General features: G+C 39.9%; 2 protein-coding genes across 4 annotated transcripts in view; one reads left to right on the top strand and one right to left on the bottom strand.

Moving 5' to 3' along the window:
• Positions 1 to 12,976, top strand: part of LOC6036517 (cadherin-99C) — a 198,336-nt gene that overhangs the window by 162,510 nt on the left and 22,850 nt on the right. The gene's annotated exons all lie outside the window — the stretch shown is intronic.
• LOC119766271 lies at positions 5,913 to 7,142 on the bottom strand. Of its 3 annotated transcripts, XM_038250722.1 has the most exons (4): positions 7,101 to 7,142; positions 6,947 to 7,039; positions 6,269 to 6,582; positions 5,913 to 6,201 (listed from the first exon to the last, which is right to left on the bottom strand). In XM_038250722.1, the coding sequence occupies exons 2-4, from the start codon at positions 6,997 to 6,999 to the stop codon at positions 6,194 to 6,196; spliced, it is 375 nt and encodes a 124-aa protein (XP_038106650.1). In that variant the 5' UTR covers positions 7,000 to 7,039; positions 7,101 to 7,142; the 3' UTR covers positions 5,913 to 6,193. The 3 variants fall into 3 exon arrangements, with proteins under 3 accessions (XP_038106650.1, XP_038106646.1, XP_038106657.1); XM_038250718.1 differs by having other exon boundaries at positions 6,947 to 7,136; XM_038250729.1 differs by lacking the exons at positions 6,947 to 7,039; positions 7,101 to 7,142 and adding an exon at positions 6,643 to 6,748.

Here is a 12,976-nt window from a genome sequence, read left to right on the forward strand (position 1 = left end):
GATGCAAAGTAACGCAACTTTAGTTTTCGCAAAAACATACTTTTTTTATTATTTTTAAAATATACTCCATAACTTTAGTTCTCCAATTTTTTTTAATTAGAAACCGTTTATGCCTTTTTGTTCCCAGAAGATGGCTTAAATAATGTGTTACTATGATTTACATTCCTATTTCGGAAAATATAAACAACTGATTATTACAGATTGTAAAGAAATGTGACTATGCTAGTTTTTAATATTTTTAGTAAATTAAGACCAAAAAAAAACAAAAATTTCTCAAAAAACACTGTTTTTAGAAAAAATATTTTTGTAGACATTAAGTCAAATTTTTTAAATATTAGCCACTCTACCAAAAAACTGCAAATCTCTCGCTTTGTTTATTTTGCCTCAACTTTGTATTTTTTTACTAAGCCAAAGAAGTTTTCTTCTTCATTAGTACGTCCACATCATTCCACAGCTGTTCATACAAAAATATTATATCACAATTGGACGAGAAAAAAATTTGACCAATTTGATTTTCAGCAAAGTTGTAGATATTCAGGAGAAGAAAACAGGCAGAAATAGTTACACCACTGACGAACTGACGTGCCACGCGGAATCCAATTTTGACCGCAACCCTCTTTTTCTTTTTCTTGTTTTTTTTTTCTTGAGCGATTGTCAAACTCGTCTGTGCTCAAAGTGTCAAAGAGAACTGTCAATTTGTGAGTGACGGCTAAAATCAGCAGTTGGTTCACTCGGTCAAACAAAAGTAAACACGAAGAAATGGGGAGAAACTGCAGAGTGAAAAATTGTTTAAAAAATGATTCTAGAAATTTTAACACATCGTTCTACAAATTTCCTGACGATCCTCCTGACGCATAGATCTACATGCGGGCAGTAGGTACAATTTTGTGGGTCTGAGGAGCTCGAGGTGGCATTTGTGGCGGCAGGACCGTAAACCGGAAAATATGTTCCGACCATTTCTCTCGTGACTGTTTCCGGATGCCAGAGAGAACGGAAAAAGGGTAAGAACAAGTGAATTGAAAATTCCTGGTCATATTCTAATGAAATGTAAAGTCTCAAGTACGGTGCTGTTCCTCGGCTGGATGCCAACGAGGAAAATTATTTTGACGTTGAATACCTCGAAGACGAGACGGTGCAAGATGACTCTTTGACTGCGGCCTGCAACGCGGCCATGCGCTCATCCACCGGATGCTGGACAGCCAGCCAGTTTACCGGCTTGATTTCAACGACGAGCAGGATTTCAAAATCATCAAAAACAGCAACGCAACTACGTCGTCACCCACTTACAACGGCCAGCCAACATGGTCGGAGAGCAGCTTTATCGAAGAGTCGATCTCGAAGATCGCCCCCGGGCCGGAGGCCTGCAATATGGACTGGGATGACGAGTTGTTCTCAACAACTAGCCCCAGCGCGGCCAGGCGCTCGTCCACCAGAAGCTGGACAGTCAGTCACCTCTCGGCAGACGCGTTGATGGGCAACGTCCGACCGGAAGTTTACCGGCTTGATTTCAACAACGAGCAGGATTTCAAGATCACCAAAAACAGCAACGCAACTACGTCGTCACCCACTAACAACGGTCAGCCAACATGGGCGGAGAGCAGCTTTAACGAAGAGTCGATCCCGAAGGCCGCCTTCGGGCCGGAGGCCTGCAATATGGACTGCGATGACGAGTTGTTCTCAACAACTAACCCCAGCGCGGCCAGGCGCTCGTCCACCGGAACACTGGACAGTCAGCCAGCCACCTCAGTTGGTAGACGCAATTTTCAACACAATGTTCGAAGGTTTTCTGAAACAAATTCGCTCGCTAAATTCTAAAACCAAGTTTCTGAAGAAATTTAAACGCAACCGAAAGACAATTAAACTAGGCCTTCTCGTTTAATTTGTGATATGTAACCTCGCAATGTCAAAAATAAATAAACATAAAACGACTAGAAGAGTAATGTCTTTATTTCTTAAACGGAAATGATTGATTGAAGAATTATTCACGAATTATGCACGATAAGCCCTTGAAACCGAATCTCTGCTGACCTCCGGTGGCCTGGATTATGCACGATCAGCCCATAGACAAATCTGCGCTGACTTCCGGTGGCCTGAATTATGCACGAATCTGCGCTGAACTCCGGTGGCTTGGATTATGCACCAATCTGTACTGACCTCCGGTGGCCTGGATGGCCCACATCCACCACCAAATCTGCGATGACTTCCGGTGGCCTGCACTATGCACCAATCTGTACTGACCTCCGCTGGCCTGGATGGTCCACATCCACCGCCATCTATGAACTCATGGGATTCATATTTACAAACAGATTTTTGAAGCTATGAATAGAAAAGACAAGTTCAAAATCACATCCAGTTAGCTTAAACAAATCTTTAACACTTATATAAACACATCACACAGTTTACAATTCCAAAAATCCAGCTGGAGAATCAATTAAACAGCCAACGTTCTGAGAACTGATTCACATTACTTACCTCAAATTTAGACAATAAAAGGGTAAATTAATAAAAACTATCTATGCCAAATTGACCATAACGTAAACACATCAACTTTTGAAAAGCCGCTTTGATGCTGTTTGTTTACAAACATTTCTAAGAATATTGCTCATTCGATACAAACGATCAACGTGCGGTCATCGTATTTCAAAGGCATTTCCTTGGCGCTGTTGCAAAATGAATTGCCGCAGTTTAAATTTAGTTTAAGATGTGCAATACTTGAAAATCAGCAGGAGCACCAAGAAAACCAATGTCAATAACAAGAAGAAGGATTCCGAGAGTCTGAATGTAGATGGTGCTAGTGTTTAACGGAAGATTCAAACTGTTTTGCGGTCAAGTTTTTTGCATAAATATGTACGTGGTGGCACGTCAGTTCGTCAGTGGTTACACTTTCAACATACATTCAAACCTTTTTCATTTCACTTTTCTGCACAACAAAAAGGTGATTACGCAAAATAAAGTGACTATTTGTTTGAAGAAGTAAAACATTGAAAATAAAATAGAATTTTTGAGTGCCAACAAAATGGTGTTCAATATTCAACTGATATCTTAGTTCAGGTAGCTGATTTTCAATTTAAAGTAGAAATTTTTGAAATGGTTCAAATCACTCATTCAGGGACCTTTTCAAGTTTTATGGATGATTTGAAAATTTTGGAAAAAATAATTGCTTAAAGAATCTACAATTAAACCAATGTTTCATGAAATCAATTTAATTTTATTAAAAAATGAGTCTCAATCTCGTAAGGTCGTAGAAACTGTCATTCAAGAAGCAATGGTTCAAGAAATAATAAATTGAAATGATTTTTTTGACAATATGTCAAATGCTTCTACAAACAACACAAAAAAATTGATTGATGCATTCTGAATCAAGATTTAAATGATTTTCTAAATGAAACATGGCGTCAAATGCCCGACTGGGAATGATACCTCGCAGAGCCTTAAATTGCGGTCAAATCAAGTTAAAATTCAAATATTTTTTCATGTTTTTGTTTCTTTTTTCATACATGCATTGAATATACTGAATTTTAAAAACTCATTGTTATTTTTTTTTCATTTCAGGTAAGTGTCCCGCAAATCTCTCCTCATTACATAACCTCAATGAAGCCGCAAGCGTGAGTCAAATCTACATTACATTTTATCGCCAAACATTGTATAGCCGCACAAATCCAACAACTCCCTTTTCTCCCAACCATCATCGCCCCTTAGATTTCATCAATTTCCCTTTCATCGCGTTCCTGAGCGACCGTCGTCGACGTCATATATCATACGTCGCCTAATGAAAACCTTTCAACGCGCTCGCGACTTGTGTGATATCGAACTTTTGCACGAAACCTCCAATTAGCTGGAACTGGAGCTCTCACTCGGGGGGGCTCTCCGGTCTCGGGTTTGCGTTTTTGTGACCCGCGGCTAGACCGCCACTATTCGAAACAACTTAATTAGCGTCACCCTAATCAACTGGAACCTCCCGTTCCGTTCCTCCCCGTCCGCGCGAGCGTTGGGTTGAGTTGAGTTGGGTCTGCGCAGACTCTCATTAAACCCGGAAATCGCCTGGCTGCTTGCGATTACACGAAACTCGCGACCAGGTCCTACCGCAGGGCTGTCACCACCATCAGTGGTTGCCAACCGTTGATGGACTCGCGCGTGCTCAACCGAATCCCCGGAGGAAGGTTGACCACCACTGCCCCCATTCGGTTGATACCATTAGTGTGCGCGACACGACCATTTCTGCCTGCAGGTTCCCCGTCGTGGACAACTGGAGAAGCCGTTTGAACTACTTTTCCTAATCCCGCAAAACTGGAGGATGACGACAGCTCTCAGAACGGCCCACACAAAGTTTTGTGCAACAACTGGTCCGTGCACAAACCCTCAGAGCTGCATATAAATTCAAATCAACTCTCGACTACAACAGCCGCACTAAACTGTAACGATGAAATCAATTTGGATCGCCGGGTACCACCTCGAAATTGCACTCTCGAACTTGGTTAGCACACCGCAGATTTGGGGCATTGCGGGACACAATTAGGAAGAAAGTCGCAGATGTAAGTTGCGAGAGCGCGCCCGCGGTTTCGGCCACAGATTTATTTAGTCGTCCTTCAGAGCAAACAGCACCAATCGATCGTCGGAGAAGTAGTTGTACGAGAATCGTGGAACATATTTTGGGCCGTATCGGATCGGGCCGGGGTCCGCGGTGGAGTTGATGAAATAGAACAGCAGCAGCAGCAGTTGAAGGGTGGTTGTGAAAATCGGGGACATTTTGCTCTGGGTCATGCTGCGATTGAGTTCTACAAGTTGGAAGAATGGGACCGAGACAAAGATTGAACACTTTCTGACGACAACTTACCTGCGCAATCAGCAGGCGATGACTGGTTGAGTTGTTGACCAGCTTAGTTTTTTTTCTGTTTCGTTACACTTAACGGTTAATATTGGAAGTTAGAAACAAATTGGTGCGGACAAAATCTTCAAAGTTTCTTATACCTAGTTATGATTATAGTTTCAAATTTATAGGAAATTTTTCTGAACCTTTCGAAAAAATACGGAAAATTGAAATATTTTCGCAAAAATCAAACTTTAGTTGGAATTATTAAGAAAATGGTGCACAACTTCAAATTTTCTGTAAAGTACTTTTATATTTGAAATCTGATATTGCTTCTAAAAAATAGTGATTTTTCTTACCGTTTTTACAAAGTTTTAAAAAAATTGTCTCTAGAATCTACCATTTTGGTATAGACAGTAGGGTGCCCAGAATATGGAGCTTTTATTCAAAAGCTCGCTCTACAAGCTGAATATTGTTCCCTGGGCTATTTTAAGCTACTACGAAAAATACCTTTCTTTAGTAATCCAACGAAATTGAGTATGGATTCCCTGACTGAAAAGTCCGTCGGACGTCCGTCGTTTGTCGTCCGTGCAATCGTACGACGTCGCACGACAATGTCGCACGACTTTCGCACGAATGTCATACGTTTTTGCACCAAAATGTCGTATTTGTCGTACGATCGATCATCGAAATTGTTCGACATTTTCGTACGACATTCGACCGACGTCGCACGGTTTTGTTATTTAGGTTGTCGTGCCTTTGTCGTGTGCTGTTTTTTCGGCTTTTTAGGTTATGTTATAATAAAATGAACATTTTTTTCAAATTTTAAGGCTTTATTCAAAGATAAATGTCGCTTTATCACCTACAATACACACAAAACAACAAAAAACATTGAGTTTCTAATATTATCTGGCAACGTAAAAATGCGTTTTCAAGTCTGATTTCCTTTCTTTCTGTTTGTCCGGCGGTGATGAATGTCAGCTGATCTCTGGGAGGAAGGGGACTGCACCGCATGCTTTCGGGATGTTCGATGACGCCAGGCCATCCTCTGGGAGCTGCACCTCGTGCATTCGATGGTGGAGTTGAGCGCCAGGCCTGCCGGTTCTACGGTGGTCGTTCCAGCAGGTTCTGCACCGGCGTATTTGAAAGCCATGACCTCCGAGGAACAGCACCACTTGCGTTCGATGGCGGAAATGAGCGCCAGGCTTGCCGAGTCTACGGTGGTCATTCCAGCAGGTTCTGCACCGGCGTATTTGAAAGCCATGACCTCCGAGGAGCAGCACCTCGTGCATTCGATGGTGGAGTTGAGCGCCAGGCCTGCCGGTTCTACGGTGGTCGTTCCGACCTTCAGCGCGCGTCAGTTTGGCGTAATTTAACACCAAATAATCATGTACCTAAGTCAATAGAGAAATGAAAAGGAATTGAAATAAACATGTTCTTTTTTCAAGTATTCAAACTTACGCTGATTGGTCCAGCAGGTTCTGCACCGGCGTGAACGCCAGGTTTGTCTCCTGACCTCTGGGGAGCTGCACCACTTGCGTTCGATGGCGGTGATGAGCGCCAGGCTTGTCGAGTCTACGGTGGTCATTCCAGCAGGTTCTGCACCGGCGTATTTGAACGCCATGACCTCCGAAGAACAGCACCTCGTGCATTCGATGGTGGAGTTGAGCGCTAGCCAGGCCTGCCTGTTTGTTGAACGCTCGTTTGGAGGCGGAATTGAAACGCCGCCCTTTGCAGGTTCTGAAAGCGAGGTCGAGCTTATAAACTTGACGTTCCTACGTGGAAAAGAGAGAAAAACCACTACAATGAATTATCTATGTAATTAAGTAACTTACGCATGACTGATTTCTTAGAATCATTGTCTGTAACAACTCGTGGCTTTTAAAATAAAGTCAATTTTTAAAATTATTAACAATCAATCCTACACTTGTTCGTCATCACTCTTTTGAGCGCGTTGGATGGTTTTTTTATAAGGTCCTAAACATATGTAAACATTCAGATATCTAAATAAGGTGGAAAAGGATACATTTGCTAGCAGGACTTGAAACCATCAAACCCTACACCCTCCCCCCTACCCGTCAATATCCCCATCCCTCCGGTTCCACAATATCAATTTAAAAACATAAAGCGAAAACTTACCTGGGATTTCCAAAAACAGGTCTTCTTTTGAGCACCAGCCACACATTTTTCATGTACGTAGCAACCAGCAATTTGTTATATAAACAACACAAACTAAAACAAAATTTGTTTTGATTTAATCATAACTATATTGATATCGATATCAACTTTATACAGATTTGCTGTAGGAGTATAAGTGCCGGATTATAATCTATACTTGAAAGCTGTTGATTTCCCGATGCAGTTTCATCTGTTTACAATAAAATTATTCGATATCAAGCCACTTTTCCAACACCAATCGCACAACAAAACACTTTCCGAAAGCAAAAGATAAACGATACGACACGCGAGCGCGAAAATAAACCAGAAAAACATAAAAAAAAAACGGAGAAAACATTTTATTCCAGCTGCACCACAATTTAGAAAATTTTCTCTATCACGTCAGAACAAGATCGACACTCTGGTTACAACTGTCAAAGGAGCATCGACTAAAAATGTCGATCGCTCAAAAAATCGATGGAAAAAACGATGTCGGACATGTCGAGTGTTTGTCGCACGTTTGTCGTCCTTTCGACCAATCGATATCGAAACGGTAAAATCAAAACCGCGCGACTGCTCGCACGACGTGCGACATTTTTCAAACAGGGTTGTTTCGGCAGTATTTTAAAGGGAGTGAGCATGATGTTCCTAAATTTGAATTAAACTTGAAAATTATGGACTACTGAGTGATATTTTACCTTATTTAAAAAAAAAAATATTAAAAAAAAAACATTAAAAACAGCAGCAGATTCAGAAATAAAAAACCCTTTTTATAACATTTCAAAGCGATTTTTTGTTGTGATGAAAAATCAGCCCTGAAAGTGTTGTACAGTTATCTAGAGGCGAGAAATTCTGCTGATCAATTAGGCGTCGATACCGTAATTTTCAATGGTTTTAACCTGTTTTAACATTTAAGCAAATTAAACAAAAAATAATCGTGACATTCAAAGGAAATTTTTGGAAACATGAGGTGATTTTTATGTTGCCTAAATCGGGAAATCAGTGAAAAGTGTATTTTGAAGAAAGAATCACTTTAGATTAGTGTGGGAACCATCTATAAACAACGCTAACCCTTCAAAATTTTGGTTAGGGTTTGAGGGATCATCCATAAATCACATAATTAACGAAACAGAAGACTTTTTTTAATCTTTAAGTGCAGTTTTTATGTCAAACCTAAAAAATCTGTTTTGTGTTTAATGTCTTAATCTTATAAAATATTAAATTTTCAAAAAATAATATATATTTTCTTTTGTTATGTCATTATTAAATGGTCCCAAGATATATTTCATTCAAATTCATTATGTTTTGAGTAAAACATAATTAATATGGGTAATTCTCTACCAACTCACACGAAATCGGGAAAAGTTGCCCCGACCCCTCTTCGATTTGCAAGAAACTTTGTCCTAAGAGGTAACTTTTGTCTCTGATCATGAATCCGAGGTCCGTTTTTTTATATCTCGTGACTGAGGGGCGGTACGATCCCTTCAATTTTTTAACATGCGAAAAAAAAGTGTTTTTCAATCATTTGCAGCCTGAAACGGTGATGAGATGGAATTATGGTGTCAAAGGGACTTTTATGTAATATTAGACACCCGATTTAATGGCGTACTCAGAATTAAAAAAAACGTTTTTTTTTCATCGAAAAAAAAACACTGAAAATTTTCAAAAACCCTGCCATTTTCCGTAACTCAACTGTAATTTTTTTTGGATCATGTCATTTTATGGGAAATTTAAACTTTTCGAATCTTCATTGACCCAGATGGGTCATTTTTCATTTAGAACAAAACTATTTATTTTAGAATTTCGTGTTTTTTTCTAACTTTGCAGGGTTATTTTTAAAGTGTAACTATGTTCTAAAAAGTTGTGGAAAAGACAATTACAAAAATTTTGATTTATGATAACATGAGGGGTTTGGTTATAATCATCACGAGTTATGGTGATTTTACGAAAAAAAAAAAAGTTTTGAAAATGTTGGTTGTCGTTGATCATGGCCACCCGCGACAGCCATGGACGACGAAATAAAAAGAAACGCAAAAAGTAACTTTTTCAAAACTTTTTTTCAAGAAATCGCGATAACTTATGTTTATGTATCAAAATTTGTGTAATTATCTGCTCTACAATTTTGTAGAACATTGTTGAGCAAGAACATGAGCATGGTTGACTGTCAATGAGCTGCTACTCCGTTATTGACAGATCAGCTGTAGTTAAACAAGGAATCAAAAATGATCAGTGGGAGCCTCTGAAGATCCCTACTTTTTTAGTCAATACCGGCGCCCTCCCAAGAAGCCTGCAGTTCAACGAAAGGGAGGAACAGTGTTCCCACGAGCCTAAGCAATCGGCTAGGCTAGGTTCATTTTTCTGGTTCAGGTTCACACCACACGTCGGCAAGCATCGTCGGCTCAGGCTCACTGAGTGCCATGAGCCATGGTTCATTTGGTTCAAACCAGGCGAGGCTAGCCAAAATGAACCATTGACTTGAACCAGGCTTGAACCTGGCTTGAACCTGATCAAAGAATGTTAGGCTAAACGGCAAGCTTTGTTACACCGTAGTATGCTCAAACCGTAACATTGTTACACCGTAACATTGTTACACCGTAACAGTATTACACCGTAACATTATTACGGTGTAAGGAATGTCACGGTGTAATGATAGCTACGATGCAACGAATGTTGTGGTGTAACCATGTTACGATGTAACAATGTTACGGTATAACAATGTTACGGTGTAACAATGTTACGGTGTAACAATGTTACGGTGTAACAATGTTACGGTGTAACAATGTTACGGTGTAACAATGTTACGGTGTAACAATGTTACGGTGTAACAATGTTACGGTGTAACAATGTTACAGTGTAACAATGTTACGGTGTAGCAATGTTACGGTGTAACAATGTTACGGTGCAACAATGTTACGGTGTAACAATGTTACGGTGTAACAATGTTACGGTGTAACAATGTTACGGTGTAACAATGTTACGGTGCAACAATGTTACGGTGTAACAATGTTACGGTGTAACAATGTTACGGTGTAACAATGTTACGGTGTAATCATATTACGGTGTAACAATGTTACGGTGTAACGAATGATGCTGTGTAACGAATGTTACGGTGTAATAAATGTTACATTGTAACATTGCTACACTATAAGATTTGTAACACAGTGCATTATTCCTATGGTTTTTATTAGCCTGGTTAGCCTGGCTTAAGCCATGGTTCATGGTTCACTGAACCAGGATTGAACCACAAAGGGAGGCTTAAGCCGAACCAAGTTTATAGGTGAACCTAGCCTAACCGGTTCATTTGGGAACTCTGGGGAGGAATGTTAGTCCGATAGTTGAAGTTGCAGACTCATCAAGCACACAGTTTTTCGCTATATACTTTTTTATACCGCTTGAGACCGTTGAATCCACAGCATCTCCTTCAAGCATCACGTGATTAATATTTTTTGGGTTAGTAGGATAAGGTATTGGCATTTCGATGCCTCCCGAGTTACGATGCTATGGGGAGGACTTTCATAACAGACCCGTCGGCGAGCCCTCCGAGCTACGATACTATGGGAAGGTCTTTCTAATTAGCACACCAAAACACTCACACAGTTATTTTGCTCCACTATTATCTCGCCGTTCCAAAATGTCAGTGCGTCTTTGATCATTATAGAGAAATGGCTTTTCAACGCAAAAAAATAAAACCTTATTCGAAAAATTTAAACACAATCCACCCGACGCCGTGCCTTCCGATCAACGATGATATAGGAAGGGCTTTGAAAATCAAAAAAAATCTCTTTTCAGTCCAAATATTTTGTTACGACCACGCGCTCCCTTTGCCAATTATGCACTTTGATGACGCTGCATTTTCAGAGGGTAATCTTCTCCTCGCAGCACACAATAACGTCATGATTCGAATTACCGGACGCTTCGAAACCCGGACACCTCATCTTGTTCTATCAATTATTTGGATATATGAATGTCAAAACTGTGTTATTAGATGAATTCTAACATCAACTTTCATTTAAAGATTGCTTGCACGCTGTGGTTAATGTCAAAACAATCGAATAAAATAAAATTATAACATTACCAAAAATGCGAAATATTTCACGTGAAATATTTCATAGGCGACCGAAGCACCGGGAAGGCAAAGCAGAAATTTATGGTTTTGGTTTCCTTAAATTCTAGCAATTTTTTATATAAAATATCGATTGTTTTGATGTTAACATTTTATTTGAGACCTAAAGAATGCAACTCAATAACATTTCAGTCCAAATTTTTGCGATTCATAACCAAAATCGAGTGTCCGGATTTCGAATCAGCTTCTATCAGTGTCCGGGATTCGAAGCACAACAAGTCATTTTAATTTTCAAATTCTGATGAATTTTTTTTAGAAAAGACATATTTTGCCTGAATTCTCTTAAAACAGACTGTTTATACTACAGCCTGATGATATTTCTACATTTCCAAATTATTACATGATTTTTTGCCAGCTATAACAAAGATGATATGCTACTAAGTGTTCGGATTTCGAATCATGACGTTACACGACAAAAATGCGAAACAAAAGGCACAAAAAAAATCGCTTTTCACTGAGAATATTGTTTTACGACCACGCGCTCCCTTTGCCAATTAGGCACTCACAACTTTGTAGAACATTGTTACACTCTAAAAAATAACCCTGCAAGAAAAACACGAAATTTTAAAATGAAGAATTTTGTTCTAAATAAAAAAAATGAAGTACATTAAATTTCCTATAAAATTACATGTTCCAAAAAAATTTACATTTTAGTAACGGAAAATGGCAGAGTTAAAAAAAACGATGAAAAATACTTTTTTTTGGAATTCATATCGGGCGTCGTAAAAATCACATCATATCGGGCGTCTAATTTTACATAAAAGTCCTTTTTCCATCTCATCACCGTTTCAGGCTGCAAATTTTGTTCACAAGATATTGTCAGTTCAATATTGATCCTTGCACTGTAACTTGGAATGTCTTCATCAAACATAGAATTGCAATACCTCAAAAATTATTAGGCGCGATCAATTTTTATTTGTGACACCGAATAGCTCGTATCGATTTACCAGAAAAATCTTTAAATTTTTGCATTGTCGATCACAATCTTCACTGAACAACATTTTGGTAATTTTCGTATCGACTCCAGACAAGATTTACACAAGAAAAATTTCCCTCAAAATACATTAAATCAAAACACGGCAAGCATGTTATTACCCTCGAAGCCGTCCGCAATCGCGATCCACATTAAAAACCATCCAGGAAATTGCATAAATTTACACAACCCGGCGGGAAGATATGCATCGCCATGAACCTCTCGCGCTAATGTCATAACCACCGGACCTCCTTTTATTACTTCATTAACCTGGTTGGTTCGATCGGCGACGATCGACGACGACATGTCAACCCTCTTTGCCCTGGACGGTTACACGAGCAAAATGCACATTATCTGGGCCCGAAGCCCGTCGATCAACACGAAAGGAGAAACTCTCCTCCGCGTGTACATAATTGCAATCATCACTTGGGCAACGACTTTTCAGCTAATAAAAAGTCACGAGAGGTCCCGACGACGGCGCAGGAGTCATCTCGGCGCGGTGCTTTCGATCTTCGCCGATAATGCTGACACCGTCGATGAAAATATGAACTCATAATCGTTATCGTTTATTAGCTCTCTGTGCACCGATTACGGGCAGTTGGCAGGTTAGAGCTGGTTTGCTCAATGGGTAGCTTCGCGGGAGATCGCGCCGATCGTAACCTGAATCATGCAGATTTCTGGATAAAAAAAAGTCTGCAATCAAATCACACGTGCCGATCGCGCCTTCTGACCTTCATACCGTACGGTATCCCATCAAGTCGAGAGAAAAAATAAAGTACAACCTAGATCGACTCCAGATCTTCAACAAAACCAGGTCACACATACCCCGAGCGGGAAGACAAAAGCTGCCACAAAAAGCTAAACAATCAATTTGTGCTACCGCGAGAACCTCTCTCCCCGCACGGAAGCGACCAGG

This window comes from Culex quinquefasciatus, chromosome 1, assembly GCF_015732765.1.
Source record: "Culex quinquefasciatus strain JHB chromosome 1, VPISU_Cqui_1.0_pri_paternal, whole genome shotgun sequence".
NCBI classification, from domain to species: Eukaryota; Metazoa; Arthropoda; class Insecta; order Diptera; family Culicidae; genus Culex; species Culex quinquefasciatus.